Below are 22224 nucleotides of genomic sequence, written 5' to 3'. Positions count from 1 at the left end.
CTATTCACTAGGTCACACTGCTCCTCCATAGAGCATCTTTCCTAATCCCGTGTTTCCACGCTTCAGGAGCCATGGGCGTGAGGTGGCGAGGCAAACCTACCTTCAAAGAGAGAAAATGGAGTGTCTGGAGTCCGACAGCCATGTTCCCCATAATCCAGGCACCATTCTGCAAACTGAGCAACCAAGGTGGGCAGTCAGCTCGTTGCCTTCGCTGTTTCCCGTCATCGGGGGAACCCCTTCCCATCCCATCCCACAAGCGCTGTCATAGCCAGACCCCGCTTCCCCTGTGTTCATTCAACTGTATTTACTGAGCGCTTACCATGTGCAGAGCACACTACTAAGTGCTTGGAAGAGTACAATATAACTATAAACAGACATATTCCCTGCCAACAATGAGCCTACTTTAACATCACTGGGGAGAAGAGAAGTTCGAATAGCTTCTGGGAGAGAAAAGTGGCACAAATGATGTCAATTGTCACTTGAGAAGCGGTATGGCCTAGTGGAAAGAGCAGGGGCCTGGGAGTCAAGGGTCCTGGGTTCCAATCCTACTCCGGCACATGCCGTTGTTTGGCTCCAGGCAAGTCGATTCACTTCTCGGTGCCTCAGTTTCCTCATCTGTAAAATGGGGCTTCAAAACCTGCTTTCCCTCCTATTTTTAATGTGAGCCCCTTGAGGACACAGAGACTGTGTTCCACCTGATTATCTTGTATCTACCTAGTGCTTAATTCAGTACTTGGCACATATTAAGCCCTGAGTATCAAAATTATCATTATCGTCTGAGCGGCAGAAGGACGGGGGTGCAAATGAAAGCCACAAGAAGACTGCCCGGTGCCTCATCTTTCCTACCCTACACTGGTCATGATCACCTACTTTTCTCCATGACTAGTTCAGTAAGAAGCGGCCGCTCCGGGCCCTTCCTGGTTTGGGTTTTCTGGGCCGATGATTCGAGAGGCACTTAACAGGCAGAACGAGACGGGGACCACCTTACTGGCCACTGACCTTGCAAGCCCTATAGAGGAACTTCACATCCTGGGTCAGGTTGTACAGCGCCAGGAAGGCGTAAGCGTTGCCCGCGGTCCCGTGGCACAGCCCGTAGCCTTTCTTCAGCAAACCAAACTTCCAGATGACCTCGGCGCACTGCAGTGCGTTGCTGAGATACTGCGGCTCGTTGAACACCTGGCAGGGGCAGGAGATGGGGGGAAAAACAGATGCCCTGACCGCAATGCCAATGTCTCCTTGAGGCCTGCCCGCATCCTCCCCTGTGGCACGAGCCAGTGGGGACGTTTCTGGGACGGGTTTTGGGAAGGCAGAGACGAAGTCCCTAACAGTCCTTGGCTCGCCTCGCTAGGAATAAACATCTGTGGGTCTGGAAAGGAGAACGGTACAGAGAACGGCAGGGACACCACTTAATTCCCAATTAGCTGTCATGGGCAGCAGTGGCTGCCACCTTCCATACTGTAGAACCCACAGCTGATTCCTTCAGCCCCAAGACAGTGCTCACTCCAGCTCTGAGGCCGAGCATGGCGGTAGAGCTTCTCCAGCTGGTGGGCTCTAAAGCAACGTTGATTGTCGAGTGTCACTTGGGCACGACCCCTCTGTGCCAATTCAGAGGGCCCAGGGCCCACGCCGGGGCAAGGCCAGACTCATGTGACTCATAGTGGCCCCCTCGCTCAAAGGGGTGGTGGTTGGGGGCTGGGGTGAGGCTGAGTCGAATCCCCAAACACCCCCAGTCCCGATGACTGGACGCAAAGACTATGGTCCCCAAACAAGGTGTGTTCCTGCCCTGCAGTCGGTTAACCGGTCCCTGGAGGGAAGTGGGAAGGAGGAGCTGAGGAGGGGTCCTTGCCCATGGGAAGAACGAAGCCTGTCGCTTCCTTAGAGGGGTGAGCTCCTGCTGCCCCTTTCCTCCTGAAAAAACGTTCTCAGGACAGACAGTTCAGACGTAAACACTGTGGGAGGCTGGTATCGTTGACATTATGTCCTCGCCCCACCCTTCTCCGCTGCAGGACGTTAGCGTGTTGCCATTATGTTCCCCACCTGGGACCACTGTGATACGCTGTAGGATGCTGGCAGTGTGGCCATTCCATTCCACACTCCCTGGAGCCACTGTGGGACGCTGCTAATGTCGACAATATGCTTCCGACCTGGGGCTACCGTAAGACGTCGGCAGTGTTGACATTTTGCCCTTCCTTTGGGGACACTGTGGGGCACCGGCAATGTTGACATTATGTCCCCTCCTCCCTCCTAGGGGCTAATGCGTCAGGAGATGGTGTGGCGGCAGTCTTGCCCAGGCAGAGTTGGGAGTTGGGGCCCTGGGGCGGCTGCTCTTTCTTAGCCTTCTTAAATTTCCAAGAGACCCATTGCTTCTCTTAGGGGCACAGCAAGGGTGTCTTCACCCTAGGGTACCTCCCCTTCCCTCTTCCCTAAGAAAGGTGCCAGGAGGTGTAGGAAACGTGTTCCGCCTGACGCCCTTTCCTTCCAGTGTAGCTACCAGGGCCCGGGACACTTGTCCAAACTCCTTGTCCCCGAATGCCACTCTAAGAGTCGCCTCCAGTGTGGGCCTAGTCCTGGGGGTGGGGGCTGGGAGTCCGGTACCTTGTAGGCCTGGGCCAGCATGTAGACCACCCCAGGGGCCCCATGGCACCAGTGGACGAGCTGATCCCTGGTGTCGCCGACGCACGGTGGGTAATTGCCCGAAGGGAATTTGAGCCGGCAGACGAAGTCCACGCTGGGTTTGACCACGTTGTGCAGCTTCGCCTGGCTCACCCGGAGGCAAGGCTAGGGGCAAGAATGGGGATGGGGAAGGGGGAGCAACACAGACAGACAGACAAGGCATCAGAGCAGAACTCTGGAAGAAACAGCCTTCCTTTCTGAAGCCCAGAGGCACGTTGACATTAGAAGCCATTCGTGTTGAGAGATCGGGGTCTTGCCTACATTTTGACCTCTCAGTGGTTGTCTGCGCACCCCGAACTGGGTGCCGGCATTCCCAGAGGGTTCTGCCCCTTGCACTCTGGGGCTGTTGACTATCTGAATGGAAACTCCTGACCTTTTCCAGGCTAGATGAGTCCACGCTCTGAGATGGCATGACCGCGGGGCAGTTGTGAAGCCAGGGGGCAGGGCCAAGTCAGGGTCAGACCAACAAGAAAATGTAAACCCTGAGGAAATGCCCAGGCATGGGCCCCCTGAGTTGCTGCCTTCAAGCAAACAGAGAAGCAGCGTGGCCTAGTGGATAGACCACAGGCTTGGGAGTCGGAAGTATCCGGGTTCTAATCCCCACTCCACCACTTCTCTGCTGTGTCACCTCAGGCGAGTCATTTCACTTTTCTGCGCCTCAGTTACCTCATCTGTAAAATGGGGATGAAGACTGAGAGCCCCATGGGGGACCTGGACTGTGTCTAACCTGATTACCTTGTATCTACCCTAGTGCTTAGAACAGTGTCTGGCACATAGGAAGCACTTAACAAATGCCATAAATAAAAAGTTTGACCCTCGGGCTCCCTACGTATATGCAAGTGGATTTCTGTGAGTAAACAGGAAATGTCTGTGTTGTTGAGAAATCTGGGGGCTTAGGATTCATTTTCAATGGAGATCTGATAGCTGTCTTTCTTCACTGCACTGCTCTGAGGAGGAATGGATTATTGTTATTATCAAACTGGTTATGGATTACTGGTGATAATTACAATAATGTTAATTTGCACAGTTGTTTTTTATTGGTCCGAAGTCCTTTCAGATCACATATATTTTAGTCTCGACATACTTGTAAATTAGAGCAATAAATAATACTGATACTTGTTAAGTGCTTTCTATGCATCAAGCCCTGTTCTAAATTCTGGGGTAAATACAAGGTTGGACACAGTCCCTGTCCTGCACGGGGTGCACAGTCTAGGAGGGAGAATAGGTTTTGAATCCCCATGTTTACAGTTGAGGAAACTGAGGCACAGAGCAGTTAAGGGACTTGCCCAAGATTACACAATAAGCAAATGGCCGAGACAAGACTAGAACCCAGGTCCTCTGATTCCTATGCTCTTCCCGCTAGGCCAAGCTGCTTCTCAACAAATATCCCAATTTTTCTGACAAAGAAACCAGGGCCCACTAGAAAGGTCACAGACCTGGGAATCTGAGGCCCTGGCTTCTAATCCTGGCTTTTAGGTGAGTTACTTCACTTCTCTGTGTCTCAGTTTCCTCACTAGTAAAATGGAGATTAAATCACCAGTTCTTACTACTTCTTAAATTGAGCACCCCTTGTCAGTTGGGATTTTGACCAGTATCTACCCCAGTGCTTAGTAATGTGTGGCACATGGCACCAAATACCACAGCTTCTAAAAGCAGGGTGGTCTAGTGAAAAAAGCACAGTCCTGAGAGTCAGGACACCTACTGCCACTTGCCTTCTGGGTGACTTTGGGCAGGTCACTTAACTTCTCTGTGCCTTAGTTTCCTCATCGGTAAAATGGATTTTAAACCTTTCCTCTCCCACTTAGAATGTGAACCCCATGTGGGACAGGGACTGTGCCTAATTATCCTGTATCTATCCCAGCGCTTAGTGCAGTGCTTTGGTCCAAAGCGAGCACCAAAAATTCCCCAAAATTCTTGTTATTATTGTAGGTATCCCAGCACTTATTCATGTATTCATTCATTCAGTTGCATTTGAGTGCTTAGTGTGTGCAGAGCTCTGTACTACAGTGCTTGACACACAGTAAGTGCTTAATAACTACCACCATTATCATTATCAACCAATCGATCAGTATTTATTGAGTGCTTTCTGTGTGTGTATAGCACTGTACTAATAATAAATAATAATAATGGCATTTATTAAGCGCTTACTATGTGCAAAGCACTGTTCTAAGCGCTGGGGAGGTTACAAGGTGATGAGGTTGTCCCACGGGGGGGCTCACAGTTGTCATCCCCGTTTTACAGATGAGGTAACTGAGGCCCAGAGAAGTGAAGTGACTTGCCCAAAGTCACACAGCTGACAAGTGGAGGAGCCAGCATTTGAACCCATGACCTCTGATTCCAAAGCCCAGGTTCTTTTCCACTGAGCCACACTGCTTCTTGCTGCTACTAGGTGCTTGGGAGAGTACAAACAGAACAAAGTTGGCAGACACATTCCCGGCCCACAATGAGCTATAGAGTTATGATTATTATTATCATTATTATTATGCTATTTACCCAAAGGTGCCCTGCAGACCAGAACTCCGTGGGGCCAAGAACGCAGTCTGGACCGCCAGTCCCATGGGGTCTTCCCCAGGAAGCTGATGGTGCACTGCCAGGCAGATATTACCGGCCCAAGACCCTGACTCTCAACATTCCCCTGGAATTCTCGGCTCCACCCAATTCAGGTGATGGAAGAAGGTATAAGGAAAACAAAGGTAAACTGTGCAGGTGGACCCCTGATACTGCCCTCCGCCCCCAGCAACCTGTCTGCTGTGTGACCTTGGGCAAGCCATTTAACTTCTCTGAGCCTGTTACCTCATCTGTCTGTAAAATGGGGATTAAGACTGTGAGCCCCATGTAGGACAACCTGATTACCTTGTATCTACTCAGCGTGGCTCAGTGGAAAGAGCCCAGGCTTGGGAGTCAGAGGTCATGGGTTCTAATCCCGACTCTGCCACTTATCAGCTGTGTGACTTTGGGCAAGTCACTTAACTTCTCTGTGCCTCAGTAACCTCATCTGTAAAATGGGGATTGAGACTGAGCCCCACGTGGGACAACCTGATTACCTTGTATCCCCCCCAGTGCTTAGAACAGTGCTTTGCACGTAGTAAGCGCTTAACAAATACCATTATTATTATCATTACTCCAGTGCTTAGAACAGCGTATGGCACATAGTGAGTGCTTAACAAATACGATTACGATTATTATTATTTTATTATTACTTCTGTACCCTTCCTCCCATTCAACACAGTTACCCCAGTGTCCCAGAGTAGGGCACAGGGTCTCTGAAAACTCAGTGTACTTGATACCTGGCCCCTTTGGGTGATGGCTAGGCCGAGAGTCCCTCCAGGCTGTTCTCCAGAGAGCCCTGGGGATCTACGCGGTGAGTTCCTGGGGCTGATGAGGCAGCAGTGGGGGCAGAACTGGCTGCAGGGCCCTAGGTGGTCACGAGAGAACTGGATTCTAAATCCCGCCAGCCCTCCCCACTCACCTGCATCAGGTAGTAATAGATTCCAGCCAGGCCGTGGGCAGCCCCGATGTAATACTCCTGGTACCACTCATACATCAGGGGGGTCTTGGCTGTGAAGTTCCTCTTTTTGGCCAGGTTCTCCCCAGATTCCAGGACCATGTCACATACCTTCAGGAGAAGATGGGGTGGAATCAGCTGGGGAGATCGTTCATTCATTCATTCAATCATATTTATTAAGGGCTCACTGTGTGCAAAGCACTGTACTGAGCATTTGGGAAAGTACAATACAACAGTAAACAGTGACATTCCCCGCCCACAATGAGCTCACAGTCTAGAGAGGGGATACAGACATTAATAAAAAGAAATAAAGTTACAGGTATAGATTTAAGTGCTCTGGGGCTGGGGCCGGTGGGAGAGGAAAGGGAGCAAGTCAGGGTGACACAGAAGGGAGTGGGAGATGAGGAAAAGTAGGGCTTAGTCTGGGAAAGCCTCTTAATGATGATGGCACTTGTTATGCGCTTACTATGTGCAAAGCCCAGTTCTAAGCACTGGGGAGGATATAAGGTGATCAGATTGTCCCACATGGGGCTCACAGTCTTCATCCTCATTTTACAGATGAGGTAACTGAGGCACAGAGAAGTTAAGTGACTTGCCCAAAGTGACATAGCTGACAATTGGCGGAGCCAGGATTAGAACCCATGACCTCTGACTCCCAAGCCCTTGCTCTTTCCACTGAGCCACATTGCTTCTCCTGGAGGAGATGTGTCGTCTATAAGGCTTTGAAGTGGGGGAGAGTAATTGTCTGTTGGATTTGAGGAGGGAGGGCGTTCCAGGCAAGAGGCAGGATGTGGGCCAGGGGTAGGCGGTGAGACAGGTGAGATGGAGGCACAGTGAGAAGATTAGTACAGTTACTTCATCTGTAAAATGGAGATTAAGACTGTAAGCCCCCCACGGGACAACCTGATCACCTTGTGGCCTCCCCAGCGCTTAGAACAGTGCTTTGCATGTAGTAAGCGCTTAATAAATGCCATAATTATTATTATTATTATCATTATTATTACTAGAGGAGCAGAGTGTGTGGGCTGAGTTGTAGAAGGAGAGAAGCAAAGTGAGGTAGGAGGGGGCAGAGTGATGGAGTGCTTTAAAGCCAAGCACTCCAGTTGGGGGGGTGTTGCAGGGGGTGTGCAGAATAGGGCACGGGGATTTGGACACTGCCCTGCTCACCCAGCAAAATGGAAGTTCTCTGAGTGGGGGGTCTGAGCCTTTTCATTTTAATCTACTCTCCCAAGAGCTTAGTATAGTGCTTTGCACCCAGCAGATGACCAGTCCAGTGGTCCCCACTACAGCAGGAGCCCAATATAGCACTTTGTACACAGTAGGAGTCTGGTACAGTGCTCCCCACACAGTGGGTGTCCAGTACAGTATACTATTAAATCAATCAATCAATTGTATTTATTGAGCTTTTTAGACTGTGAGCCCACTGTTGGGTAGGGACTGTCTCTATGTGATGCCAATTTGTACTTCCCAAGCGCTTAGTACAGTGCTCTGCACATAGTAAGCGCTCAATAAATACGATTGATTGATTGATTGATTGATTGATTGAGCGCTTACTGTGTGCAGAGCACTGTACTAAGCACTTGGGAAGTACAAGTTGGCAACATATAGTAAATGACTAGCAAGGCCCGGCCCCTTTCTGTTCTAGGTGTTTGGAAGCAGCCGACATGCTTTTCCGCCCAGAAGAGGGGCAGATGGGGAAGGCATGAATGTCCTTGAGTTCTCTGACCTGGAAGTCGTTTGAGGGGGAACGCGTTTACCCATCAGTGGAGCTGATCTATGTTCCCTTCTGCCTCCATCCACTGCACCTCCAACGATGCCGGCAGGATGTCTCTCTCATTCGGGCCCGGATGGCCTCCCTGGGAAGTGGGGGTGGGGGTGGCCGGACGGGGCAGCGGGGTGGGGAAGCAGGCCCCTCAGGGAAGGGCTGGGGCGCGGCAGCAGGATGGAGGAGCAGCGCGGCTGTGGTACCTGCTGGATGTGGCTCTGGGGGACCCTCTCCTGTCCGAAGCTCCGGTTGACGAAGAGCAGAGCGTAGATGTAGCCCACCTGGCCGTAGAGCAGTTCGTCCGCTGCACGGGGGTCCAACTTGTTCAGCTGCAGTAGGCTGCAAGCCAGGAGCACACGCCAGAGGGGGAATTGGATGGCATGAGGGTCAGCCTCTTGCCCGGGGGCTGCTCTGCTTCTTTGCCCACTGCCCCCTCCAGCACGCAGAGCTCATCCGGGCTCCTGGTGCATTGGGGAGGTGCTCCCCTAGGATTGCCCCCTCACCCAAATGGTGCCTGCTTGCCCGAGGAGTGCCCCCCCCCCCCCGCCCCCGCTCAAAGACCAAACAGAACACCGAACGGCCAGCCGATGGAAAGAGCGGGCCGGCAGCCCCCAGGGCCCAGAAATCGGTTGGTTTCAGCACTGGCTCGATGCCAGTGGTTGGAGGGAGGGCAGAAGATGTCTGCTAGGAGGGAAGCTCCTCTTCCAGGCCACCATATGACTGACAGACCCTAGGAAGTTCATCCCTCGAGCCAACCAACCTGGCCAATCAAGAAGCTCCTCTTGGAAGGCCGAGCCCAAAGAGGAGAAGCGGTGTGGTCTAGTGGAAAGAGCAGGGGCCTGAGAGTCAGGAGGACCTGGATTATAACCTCGAACCTGTCACTTTGGGAAAGTCACTTCACTTCTCTGGGCCTCAGTTCCCTCAAATGTAAAATGGGGATTAAGACTGTGGGCCCCATGGGAGACAGGGGCTGTGTCCAACCTGATTAGCTTGCATCCACCCCCATGCCTGGTACGGTGCCTGGCACATAGTAAGCGCTTAATGAATACCATTAAAAAATGGTATTTATGTTACTAATTTGGGGCACGGGAGAAGGAAACACAGGTGAAGTTTAAAACTAGTAAAAGATGAGGGTTAATCTGTGCTCAATCCACAATCTGGGTTTAAAGTCTGGTCCCAGATTGCTGTTGCTGTTAGTTTAAGGCAATTTTAAGAGTCTGACTGCTTCTCTTGCATAGATGGTAAATATTTTTAGATCTCTTTATCTACCAAGTGGGTGTCTGAATTCTGTCGGGAACTTCACGGATAGCACATTACTTCTTTGGCAAGGGGCCTGAGCTAATTTGCTTTCATTCATTCAATCGTATTTATTGAGCGCTTACTATGTGCAGAGCATTGTACTAAGTGCTTGGGAAGTGCAAGTTGGCAACACATAGAGACGGTCCCTACCCAACAACGGGCTCACAGTCTAGAAGGGGGAGACAGACAGCAAAACAAAACAAAACATATTAACAAAATAAAATAAATAGTAAATATGTACAAGTAAAATAGAGTAATAAATCTGTACAAACATATGTACAGGTGCTGTGGGGAGGGGAAGGAGGTAGGGCGGGGGGATGGGGAGGGGGAGAGGAAGGAGGGGGCTCAGTCTGGGAAGGCCTCCTGGAGGAGGTGAGCTCTCAGTAGGGCTTTGAAGGGAGGAAGAGAGCTAGCTTGGCAGATGTGCGGAGGGAGGGCATTCCAGGCTAGGGGGAGGATGTGGGCTGGGGGATGATGGCGGGACAGGTGAGAATGAGGCACAGTGAGGAGGTTGGTGGCAGAGGAGTGGAGGGTGCGGGCTGGGCTGTTAAGGAGAGAAGGGAGGTGAGGTAGGAGGGGGCGAGGTGATGGAGAGCATTGAAGCCGAGAGTGAGGAGTTTTTGCTTGATGCGTAGGTTGACTGGTACGCACTGGAGATTTTTGAGGAGGGGAGGAACATGCCCAGAGCGTTTCTGCATGAAGGTGATCCGAGCAGCAGTGTGAAATATAGACTGAAGAGGGGAGAGACAGGAGGATGGGCGATCAGAGAGGAGGCTGATGCAGTAATCCAGTCGGGATAGGATGAGAGACCGAACCAGCAGGGAAGCGGTTTGTATGGAGAGGAAAGGGCAGATCTTGGCGATGTTGCGGAGGTGAGACCGGCAGGTTTTGGTGATGGACTGGATGTGAGGGGTGAACGAGAGAGCAGAGTCGAGGATGACACCAAGGTTGCGGGCTTGTGAGACGGGAAGGATGGTAAGGCTTTCTTCCTTACTGGCTGCTGAATTACCTGGGTGGGTGGTGCCAGCACCAACCCCCCCAATTCCACCCCCAGCAAAATGTCCCATGCCTCAGGGGCCCATCTCAATCAAGAGGGGGCAGCGGTAGCAAATTACCTGGACATTACTGGGCTGAAGCTCTTTCTGGATGGGAGAGCAAAGGTGAAGCATTCTGACGGTCCCCTTCCCCCCTCTCATCCTCCTCCTCCCCCCTCTTATCCAGGATGACTCTTCTGACCAGGAAAACCAGCTGACTGCAGGCTGCAGCCTGGCAGTAAAGTCTGTAGGGACTGGGTTGAAGCTCCCCCTAAGCCCCATCAATCCCGCAAGGAGCAGACCCATGTTTTTTTGCTTCAAATATCCCCTTCAAGCCACTGTCAAACACCTCCTTTATGTGCCCAGGTGTTAAACCTGGAACAAAACTCATCTACTTATGGTAATAATGATAATTATGGTATTTGTTAAGTGCTTACTATGTGCCAAGCTCTGTTCTAAGCGCTGTGGTAGATACAACGTAATCAGGTTGTCCCTCAAGGGGCTCACAGTCTTCATCCCCATTTGGCAGATGAGGTAACCGAGGCACAGAGAAGCTAAGGGACTTGCCCAAAGTCACACAGCTGACAAGTGGCAGAGCCAAGATTAGAACCCATGATCTCTAACTCCCAAACCCGGGATTTTTCCACTAAGTCACGCTGCTTCTCGACACACCATTGGTAGAGGCAGTGGGGCTTTACTTCTCTGTGCTTTGACTTTGGGGTGGCCCGGTGTCAAAGAGAGGACAGGGTCGAAGGTTACAAAATCATGAAATGCTGCGGGCAAAGCAAAGACAGGATTGTTGCTCACCAGGATGAGGGGGCACCAACTGATGGCTGAAGTTGGCAGATTCACAACAAACTAAAGAAAATGCTTCTTTACTCACGGGAACTCTTGCAGGGAGAAAATACCAGGGTTGGGTACATTCATGGGCAAGTGTCCAGAATAGGGATGTGGAAGAGTATACTCGATCAATCATATTTATTGAGCTTTTACTGTGTGCATTACTGTGTGTATTAAACTCTTGGGAGAGTACAATATAACAAGGTTGGTAGACAAGTTTCCTGCCCATAAGGAGCTAAGAGCCTAGAGGTTCCTAACTTTTAAGAGGGTTGCCCTGGACAGAAACCAAATGTAGTTGGGTAACCAATGATCTGAGCCTCTCTTATGATGATGACGATGACGACTGTGGTATCTGTTAGGCACTTACTAAGTGCCAAGCACTGAGCTAAGTGTTGGGGTAGATACAAGATAATCAGGCCCCAAACTGAGCTCACGGTCTAAAATAGGAGGGAAAACAGGAATTGAATTCCCATTCTGTAGATAAGGGAACTGAGGCCCAGAGAAGCTAAGTGTCTTGCCCAAAGTAACACAGCAAGTAAGTGGCACAACCAGAATTAAGACCCAGGTCCTCTGACTCCCAAGCCTGTTATCCTTCCACTAGGCCTGTGGCCCTATATTCTCTTTCCAGTTGAGAAACACAGATTTGTTTTTAAAACATGATGCCTGCATAAGCTGATGGTCCACTTTTTCTAAAACCCAACGATCTTTCATAAGCGAGGGAGAGAGACACAAATGGTACAAATGGTATGAGACAGGAATTTAGGAATCAAAAATTCAGTTGTCTTTCAACATCTCACACCTTCAAGAGCAGGAAATGTGCTCTTCCTCTGAACACATCAAGTTTTCTTGGACTCTCGGAAGGACAGCAGCACAGGAATGTTGAGGCTCTAGATTGTAAGCTCTTTGTGGGCAGGGAACGTGTCTACCAATTCTGTTGTACTGTAATAGTGCAGTGCTCTGCACACGGCAAGGTCTCAATAAATACCATTTATTGATTGATTTGATTGAGGCATCGAGCTACTCTAGTGGCCAGATTTTCAGCTACGTCAGTTGCAACAGGGAAGAGAAAAGGACCTGTTGTCATGCTGGAACAAAAGGTAAGAAATGTGGGGAATTTAAAGGAAGAACTCACTTGGGAGATTCTTCTAGGAGGCTTGCATCATTTGTGAAATGCTTCACAGCCAGAAAGTACATTACTTCCAAGATCTGCTGCAGGATACACCCATGTTTACAGGCAAGAAAAATTGTTTGGCTATGGTATTTATATATCAATGGTATTTACTGAGCACTTCCTGTGTGCGGAACACTGTACCAAGTGCTTGGGAAACTACAATACCATAGAGTTCGTAGCTATGTACCCTGCCCACAAGGATCTTACAGTCTAGAGGGGGAGACAGACATTAAAATTCATTTCAGATAGGAGGAATGGCAGAGTGTAAGGATATTAAAATAAAAGAAATAAACTGTGATATTTGTTAAGCACTTACAACATGCTTGGCACTGTATTAAACACCAGGGTGGCTACAAGATAATCAAGGTTCCACATGGGCCTCACAGTCTAAGTGGGAAGGACAACAACATTTGATTCCCCGTTCTGCAGATGAGGGAACGGAAGCACAGAGAACTTAAGTGAGTTGTCCGAGGTCGCATAGCAGAAAAATGGCAAAGCAGGATTAGAACCCAGGTCCTCTGTCTCCCAGGCCCATGCTCTTTTTGCTAGGCCTCGCTGCTTCTCAAGTGCTGCATGTGCCGCATGGAGCTGAGGGCGGTTTCCCTCACACTGTGCATGCCTCAGAATCTGGCATGATGTTTCTCTTCTCTTCCATTTACAGGATTCACTCAGCTTTACCGCTTCAAGCGTAATCAAGCACTCTGCCCACAGGCTAGCGGGCTGGCCTCAGACTGGTACCAGGGAGCAGGGCAGCACTACACTGACCTCACCTCACTTAGCTTGAGGGCTGGGAGAGTTTGCCAGGAATAAAAAGTGTTTGCTGTGCTCTTTGAACATGAAAATGAATTTACCAAGCTCCTCAATCAGCTCCGATGATCGCCGAGAGCGGCGATTTCCTTCTAAATTGCCGAGTCCACGCTGATCGACTGAAGATACAATGGCATTTACACGGCCTCACAGCTATTTTAAGTTTTCTGACAACCTTAGCCTCCAGTAGAACTCATTTAGTTGTTTCGAAATGTTCACTTTGATGGAAATGGGGCTGACATTGGGAGGGAGAGAGAAACTGTCCAAATACCGCTGGAAAAAAAAAGCGGCTGAGGAGACAATAACGGTTTCCAGGCCCCCTCAGTCATTCCCAGGGTGTGTTGGGCATGTGGGGGAAAGATGTTGTCTCTGGGGGCTCTTTGAATGAGCTCATAGCCGCTTCCCTCACCCCTCTGAGCCCTGCCTAGGCTTGGGAAGTCCTCGGGACTCAGGAGCCAGAATCACCACCTACGAATGCGAGAATTATCAAGGGAGGTTATCTGCTCTCGCTGTTTGGAGGAGGAAGTTGGGGATCCATCTGTACATGGATCTGAGGAGTTAAAACAAGGATTACCGTGCCCAACTGTGCAGCCCAAATCCCCGGGGAATCCATACAGATTTTCCATCGAATTGCAGTCCTAAATCTCCACTCCCCTTAAAAAGACCATTTTATTTTTTACCGCTTACTGTGGACTTGGCACTGTAATAAGCACAAGATAATCAGGCTGGACCAGGTTCCCGTCCCATGTGGGGCTCACAATCTAAGCAGGAAGGGAACAGGTACTGAAACCTCATTTTACAGATGAGGTAATTTGGGGCCAGAGAAGTTAAGTGACTTGCCCAAGATCACACAGCAGACCATCGATTTGAAACTTTCTGGAGGGCTTTATGGTGCAGAGAAAGCACCAGCACTTTCCAAGGTGGCTCAAGTCAGAAAGAGAGGAGGGGCGGGGTAGAAACATCACTGCCCGCTGACAGGACTGCAGAAAATCATTTTTTAAACAGCCAACTTTCAAGGCATGACAGGCAATGTGTTCAGAAGGCTTCTTTTCAAACTGGGTTACGCTAAACTTTGTGTTTCCTTTTCATGGGACAAAAAGGTGATGTCACAGTTCCTTCCTTTTCTCATGCTCTATTATGAACTCCCAAACCTTCACACATGCATAAGAGATGTGAGTAAAGATAACACCAAGGCTTGTGAGACAGGGAGGATGGTACAGTGATGGGAAAGACAGAGGGAGGACAGGGTTTGGGTGGAAAGATAGAAGTTCTGTTTTGGCCACATTAAGTTTGAAGTGAGAACAGCATATCCAAGGAGCGATCTGCTTCTCAGCAGATGTCCAGGCTCCACCTCTTTACCTAAACAACTGTACGAAGCACAGCCCTCTTGACTCCACACAAACTGCCCTCTCCAAGGTCGCTCATTCATTCATTCAATAGTATTAATTGACCACTTATTGTGTGCAAAGCACTGTAGGCACTTGGGAGAGTACAATGTAACAATAAACCAACATATTACCTGCCCATTCATGATCCCCTTCTGGTCAAATTCAATGGCTTCTACCCCATCCAAATACACTTTGAACTCTCAGCTGCTTTAGACACTGTGGACCACACCCTTCTGGAAACATCTAATCTTGGCTTCACTGACACTGTCCTCTCCTGGCTCTCCTCCTATCTCTTTGACTGCTTCTTCTCAATCTCTTTCATGGGCTCCTCCTCTGCCTCCCACCTACTAACTGTGTGAGTCACTCAAGGCTCAGTGCTGAGTCCCTTTCTATTCTCCATTCACCCCTACTCCCTTGGAGAACTCATTTGCTCCCATGGTTTCAAACTCTATGTGGATGATTCCCAAATATACATCTCCAGCCTTGATCTCTCTCCCTCTCTGAAATCTCGCATTTCCTCCAGCCTTCAAAATGTCTCTACTTGGATATGCTGCTCTCACTTCAATCTTAACGTGGCCAAAACTCCTATCTTTCCACCCAAACTCTGTTCTGACTCTGTCTTCCCCATCACTGCACTGTAGACAGCACTATCCTCCCTGCCTCACAAGCCTTGGCATTATCTCTACTCATCTATCTCATCCAACTCACATATTAAATCTGTCACCTAATCCTATCTGTTCTACCTTCACAACATTGCTAAAATCTGCCCTTTCCTCTCCATCCAAGCATTTATCATATTCCGTCCTAACTACTGCCTCAGCCTCTTCATTGTTCTCCCAACCTCCTGCCTCTCCCCACTCTAGTCCATATTTCACTCTGCTGCCTAGACCATTTTTCCAAAAAAGGTTGTCCATATCTCCCCATTCCTCAAGAACTTCCAATCGTTGTCCATCTACTTCTATCACCTCCTATCTCTCTGACTGCTCCTTCTCAGTGTCTTTCACAGGCTCCTCCTCTGTCTCCCACCCCCTAATTATGGGAAACCCACAAGACTTAGTTCTATGTCCCCTTCTACTTTCCATCTAGACCTACTCCCTTGGAGAACTCATTTGCTCCCACAACTTCAACTACCATCTCTACACAGGTGATTCCCAAATCTACCTCTTTTCTTCTCTGCAGTCTTGCACTTCCTCCTGCCATCAGGATATTCCTACCTGGCTGTTCTGCTGACACCTCAAATTTAACATGCCCAAAACAAAACTCCTTATCTTCCCACCAAAACCCTGTCCTCCCCTGACTTTTTTACCACTGTAGACAGCACCACAATCCTCCCTGTTTCATAAGCCCCTAACCTTGGCATTACCCTTGAGTCACTCTCTCACTCAACCTATTCAGTTTATCACCAAATCCTATCAGTTCTAACTTCACAGCATTGCTAAAATCCGCCCTTTCCTCTACTGCTTCCATGTTGATCCAAGCACTTATCATATCCCACCTTGACTACTGCATTAGCCTCCTCACTGAGGAAGCAGCAAGGCACAGTGGAGAGAGCACGGGCTTAGGAGTCAGAAGGTCATGTGTTCTAATCCCAACTCTGCCACTTGACTGCTGTGTGACATTGGGCAAGTCACTTCATTTCTCTATGCTTGTTATCTCATCTATACAATGAGGATTGAGATTGTGAACCCCCATGGAACAGGGACTGTGTCCAATCCGATTTGCTTGTATCCACCTGTCCCGAGGTGACCCTCGGGTACTGGCCATCTCAAGGTCAAAAGCTATCTCGTGACCACCTGAGCCAGCAGGCGGAACTCGGAAGTGGGGGTGGGATACCGCCCCCATGACCAAATCTGCTAGATTGACAGCCCAAGCTGGAAATACAGAAGGTGTCCCTTGCCCCCGTGCCAATCAAATTAGGTATGGAGGAGGCGGGGAGGGCAGAGATTGGATAGACTGAGGCCGGAAGCTGGAATGGCCTAGGGGCACAGGCAATAAATACCTGTCGCCTCTGACCTTCGGGGTCAGAACACCAGGACACGCAGCAGCAGGAGCAGCCGCCGCCGCAGCAGCAGCAGCAGCCCACGTGTCTCTCCCTGCCCAGAAGGCCAGACGCCCGCTCTACAACCAGAACCAACACACTGAGGCAAGGGCCGCGGGATGGGTGAGTGTCTCGTGGGTGGGACCCAGGTATTCCGCTGCTGATGGGAATTATGAGTGGATTCCTCCCATGTAGGGAGAGCACATTGTGAGAGCTAGCCGCCCACCACGTGCGCGGGTAATGTAATGAATTCTTCCCATGTGGGAAAGTAAGTGGATTCTTCCCGAGTGGGAAGTGCACATGGGTGAGAGTTAACCAACTCACCCACGTGCGATTAACGGATGATTGTGTTCCTCCCGTGTAGGGAAGCTCTAATATTGATAATTGATTATATTCCTCCCGAAAGGGAAGCTCAATCCATTGCGCCTAAACAATTACATAAATTCAATTCACCTCGCGGAATAAATTTTATATAAAATTTAGGCTTTCCGTCCCCGGCCTCTCTCTCTCTCGCCTCGCCGATCACTGAACGAACCCGTCCCCGGACGACGGGTGACACCACCCCAGTGCTTAGTACAGTGCCTGGCACATAGTAAGTGCTTAACAAATATCATAATTATTATTATTATTACTGACTTCCCTGCTTCCTCTCTCCCCTCTCATTTTTCTCCCCCCAAAAAACACCACTCAGTCCACATCTAATCTCCCCTCAGAAACCTCCAATGGTTACCCACCTATCTTAACGTCAAACTCCTCACCATCAGCGTTACACTCAATCAGCTCTCCCCTTACACTGCTAAATTCCTTTTACATCCCAGGCTGTTTACTTTGCTCCTCTAATACCAAGCTTCTCTCTCTACCTCAATCTTATCTCTTTCACCAGTGAAGGGAAACAATCTTTCTCTTTGCCCCTGTCATTGCCTGAGCCTGTACTTCTTAAGCATTTTGATACTCACCCCATCCCAACAGCACCTATCTTCAGAGTAAGTTACTTCACTTACCAGGAGTTTATCTTATTGTTTGAATCCCCTGCTAGATTGTAAACTCTGTCTACTGAACTTTCACAAACAGTACAGTGTTCGGCACAAAGCCCAGGAAGCAGCATGGCCTAGCGGAAAGAGCAGGGGCCCGGGAGTCAGAAGACCTGGGTTCTAATTCCAGCTCTGCTACTTATCTGCTGTGTAATCTTGGGCAAATCACTTCACTTCTCTTTGCCTCTGGTCCCTCATCTGCAAAATGGGGATTCAATACCTGTTCTCCATCCTACTTAGTCTGTGAGCCCCATAGAGAAGCAGTGTGGCTCAGTGGAAAGAGCATGGGCTTTGGAGTCAGTGGTCATGGGTTCAAATCCCGGCTCCGCCAGTTTTCAGCTGTGTGACTTTGGGCAAGTCACTTAACTTCTCTGTGCCTGTTACCTCATCTATAAAATGGGGATTGACTGTTAGCCCCCCGTGGGACAACCTGATCACTCTGTAGCCTTTCCAGTGCTTAGAACAGTGCTTTGCACATAGTAAGCGCTTAACAAATGCCATTATTATTATTATTATTATGTGGGACCTGATGATCTCGATTCTATCCCATGGCTTAGTACAGTGCTTGGTACATAGTAAATGCTTAATACCCCAAGTATTAGAGTAAGCGTCCAGTGCTACGGGTTGACTGATATCAGGACCCAAAGTGGAACGGGAAAAGGAAAGGGTTACCGAGAGATGCAGTCTTCGGCCTGCTTTTCGTTCTGCAGCTTGTGGAACACGACGGCCGCCACGGCCAGGGGCCCCGCGTCCCCGCACAGAAAGGTGATGGAGCGCTTGGTCAGGCAACTCAGACTCTTCTTAATGTAGTCATGTGCCGTGTGCAGGTGGCCAGCGTCTCCGTACACGTTGTACAGGTGCAGATAGAGTGCTGCGATGCCTGAGGCGGGAACAAGCAATGAACCGTACTGAAATCACATCTCCTCCAGGAATCGATCAGTCAGTGGTATTCACTGAGTGCTTACTGAACGCAGAGCACTGTACTAAGTGCTTGGGAGAGAACAACATAGTTGGTAGAAACGTTCCCAGCCAACCAAGAGTTTACAGTCTTGAGCGGGGGGACTGAGATCAAAATAAACTAGGAATGTGTACCTACATACCAGGGGCTGAGGGTGGGGTGAATATCAAGTGCTTAAAGGATACAGACCCAAGTACTTAGAGGATGCAGAAGGGAGCTCACTTCCTCCAAGAGGCCTTCCCAGACTGAGCCCCCATTTTCCTCTCCCTGGCCGTATCTCCTTCCCCTCCCCACAGCACCTGTATATATGTTTGAACATATTTATTACTCTATTTTACTTGTACATATTTACTATTCTATTTATTTTGTTAATGATGTGCATTTACCTTTAATTCTATTTGTTCCAACAACTTGGCACCTGTCCACATGTTTTGTTTTGTTGTCTGTCTCCCCCTTCTAGATTGTGAGCCTGTTGTTGGGTAGGGACCATCTCTATATGTTGCCAACTTGTACTTCCCAAGCGCTTAGTACAGTGCTCTGCACACATTAAGCGCTCAATAAATACGACAATGAATGAATGAGTAGGGGAAAAGAGGGCTTAATTTGGGGAGGTCTCTTGGAGAAGATGTGATTTCAATCAGACTTTGAGGGTGGAGAGATTGGCGGTCTGTCAGATATAAAAAAAAAAAAAATAAAAATAAAAGGACAGGGATTTCCAGGCCAGAGCCAGAGCCTTCCCTGACTAACCTCTCACCCTATTCACTCTATTCACCCTCCCTTCTTTTTTATGGTATTTGTTAAGCACTTACCATGTGCCAGGTACTGTACTAATCCCAGGATGGCCCAATCAGTCATATATATTGAGCACTGACCACTTACTGTGTAAAGACTTGTACTTCCCAAGCACTTAGTACAGTGCTCTGCACACAGTAAGTGCTCAATAATACGATTGAATGAATGAATGAAGAGCAGAACAATGCTTGGCACAAAGTAAGCGCTTAAATACCAACATCATCATCATCATCACTACACCAAGTGCTTGGGAAATACAGTGGTAGACACGTTCTCTGCCCACAAACTTACAGTCTAGAGGGGGAGACAGACACTAACATGTGAATAAATTATGGATATGTACATAATGTCCCACATTCATTCATTCATTCAATCGTATTTATTGAGTGCTTACTGTGTGCAGAGCACTGTACTAAGCGCTTGGGAAGTACAAGTCAGCAGTATATAGAGACGGTCCCTACCCAACAATGGGCTCACAGTCTAGAAGGGGGAGACAGACAACAGAACAAAATATGTGGACAGGTGCCAAGTCATCAGAATAAATAGAAGTAAAGCTAGATGCACATCATTAACAAAATAGAATAGTAAATATGCACAAATAAAATAGAGTAATAAATCTGTACAAACATATATACAGGTGTTGTGGGGAGGGGAAGGAGGTAGGGCGGGGGGATGGGGAGGGGGAATGGAAGGAGGGGGCTCAGTCTGGGAAGGATACTATCAACCCCCATTTTACAAATGAGGTAACTGAGGAATGGAGAAGTTAAGAGACTTGCCCAAGGTCACACAGCAGACAAGTGGCAGAGCCAGGATTAAAACTCAGGTCCTTTGACTCCCAGGCTCTTTCTTCTAGGCCCTGCTGCTTCTCCTATCTGTAATTTATTTTAATGCCTGCCTAACCCACTAAGCTGTAAACTCCTTGAGGGCAGAAATCATGTCTACCCACTCTAATGACTTGTACTTTTATTCATTCATTCCTTCAGTCGTATTTATTGAGCGCTTACTGTGTGCAGAGCGCTATAGTAAGTGCTTGGGAGAGTACAATATAACAAAAAACAGACACAGTCCCTGCCCACAATGAGCTTACGGTGCTCTGTACAGAGTAAGCGGTCAATAAATATCATTGATCAATTGACTGGGAACAGGAAGGGGGGGATACCTATTGGGAGCACTTGGGCTCTCCCCATGGAAGCCACAGAACCACAATGATCAAACAATCGGTGGTATTTATTGAGCGCTTACTGCACTGTACTAAGTACCTGGGAGAGTACAACAATAAAGCTGGTAGACACGATCACAGCAGTGACGGGGACTTAGAGACCAGTCACCTGCCTGGGCAACTCAAGGGCCAGGGTCTCCGTCGGACCCCCACGGCTATGCTTTCCTTGTCCGGAGGGAGGGTCTGGAAACGTACGCTGCTCTGTCAACGCTGATGATGATTCATTCATTCATTCAATCGTATTTATTGAGCGCTTACTGTGTGCACAGCACTGTACTAAGCGCTTGGGAAGTACAAGTCAGCAACATATAGAGACAGTCCCTACCCAACAGTGGGCTCACAGTCTAGAAGGGGGAGACAGACAATGAAACAAAACATGTAGAAAGGTGTCAAAATCGTCAGAACAAATAGAATTAAAGCTATATGCACATCATTAACAAAATAAATAGAACAGTAAATATGTACAAGTAAAATAGAGTAACAAATCTGTACAAATATATACATGTGCTGCGGGGAGCCGAAGGAGTTAGTGCAGAGGTGGGGATGGGGAGGAGGAGAGGAAAAGGGGGCTCAGTCTGGGAAGGCCTCCTGGAGGAGGTGAGCTCTCAGTAGGGCTTTGAAGGGAGGAAGAGAGCTACCTTGGCGGATGTGTTCTTTCCTAATCCTCCTCCACCTCTCAGCTGCCTTCGACACTGTGGACCCCCGCCCTTCTCCTCAATACGCTATCCAACCTTGGCTTCACAGACTCCGTCCTCTCCTGGTTCTTCTCATCTTTCCAGCTGTTCTTTCTCAGGCTCCTTTTCGGGCTTCTCCTCCCCCTCCCATCCCCTTACTGTAGCGGTTCCTCAAGAGTCAGTTCTTGATCCCCTTCTGTTCTCTATTTACACTCACTCCCTTGGTGAACTCATTCGCTCCCACAGCTTCAACTATCACCTGTACGCTGATGACACCCAAATCTACATCTCTGCCCCTGCTCTCTCTCCCTCCCTTCAGGCTTGTGTCTCCTCCTGCCTTCAGGACATCTCCATCTGGATGTCTGCCCGCCACCTAAAACTCAACATGTCCAAGACTGAACTCCTTGTCTTCCCTCCCAAATCCTGCCCTCTCCCTGACTTTCCCATCACTGTTGACGGCACTACCATCCTTCCTGTCTCAAAGGCCCGAAACCTTGGTGTCATCCTCGACTCCGCTCTCTCGTTCACCCCTCACATCCAAGCCGTCACCAAAACCTGCCGGTCTCAGCTCCGCAACATTGCCAAGATCCGTCCTTTCCTCTCCATCCAAACTGCTACCCTGCTCGTTCAAGCTCTCATCCTATCCCGTCTGGAATACTGTATCAGCCTCCTCTCCGATCTCCCATCCTCGTGTCTCTCTCCACTTCAATCCATACTTCACGCCGCTGCCCGGATTGTCTTTGTCCAGAAATGCTCTGGGCATGTTAGTCCCCTCCTTAAAAATCTCCAGTGGCTACCAATCTGCGTATCAGGCAGAAACTCCTCACCCTCGGCTTCAAGGCTCTCCATCACCTCGCCCCCTCCTACCTCACCTCCCTTCTCTCCTTCTACAGCCCAGCCCGCACCCTCCGCTCCTCTGCTGCTAACCTCCTCACTGTATCTCGTTCTCACCTGTCCTGCCGTCAGCCCCCGGCCCACGTCCTCCTCCTGGCCTGGAATGCCCTCCCTCTGAACATCCGCCAAGCTAGCT

General features: G+C 49.3%; 1 protein-coding gene across 1 annotated transcript in view; it reads right to left on the bottom strand.

Moving 5' to 3' along the window:
- The window catches only part of LANCL1 (LanC like 1), a 54266-nt gene that overhangs the window by 2862 nt on the left and 29180 nt on the right, over positions 1-22224 (bottom strand). Inside the window, exons 3-8 of the mRNA XM_038749030.1 lie at positions 18224-18431; positions 8147-8282; positions 6143-6289; positions 2596-2778; positions 1000-1176; positions 101-173 (exon numbers count right to left, since the gene is read on the bottom strand). Of these exons, the coding sequence (XP_038604958.1) occupies positions 101-173; positions 1000-1176; positions 2596-2778; positions 6143-6289; positions 8147-8282; positions 18224-18431 (924 nt within the window). The remainder of the gene's footprint in view (positions 1-100; positions 174-999; positions 1177-2595; positions 2779-6142; positions 6290-8146; positions 8283-18223; positions 18432-22224) is intronic.

This window comes from Tachyglossus aculeatus, chromosome 7, assembly GCF_015852505.1.
Source record: "Tachyglossus aculeatus isolate mTacAcu1 chromosome 7, mTacAcu1.pri, whole genome shotgun sequence".
Lineage (NCBI taxonomy): Eukaryota > Metazoa > Chordata > Mammalia > Monotremata > Tachyglossidae > Tachyglossus > Tachyglossus aculeatus.
Note: the sequence above shows the minus strand (reverse complement) of the source record. Positions and strands in the feature narration are given on the sequence as shown.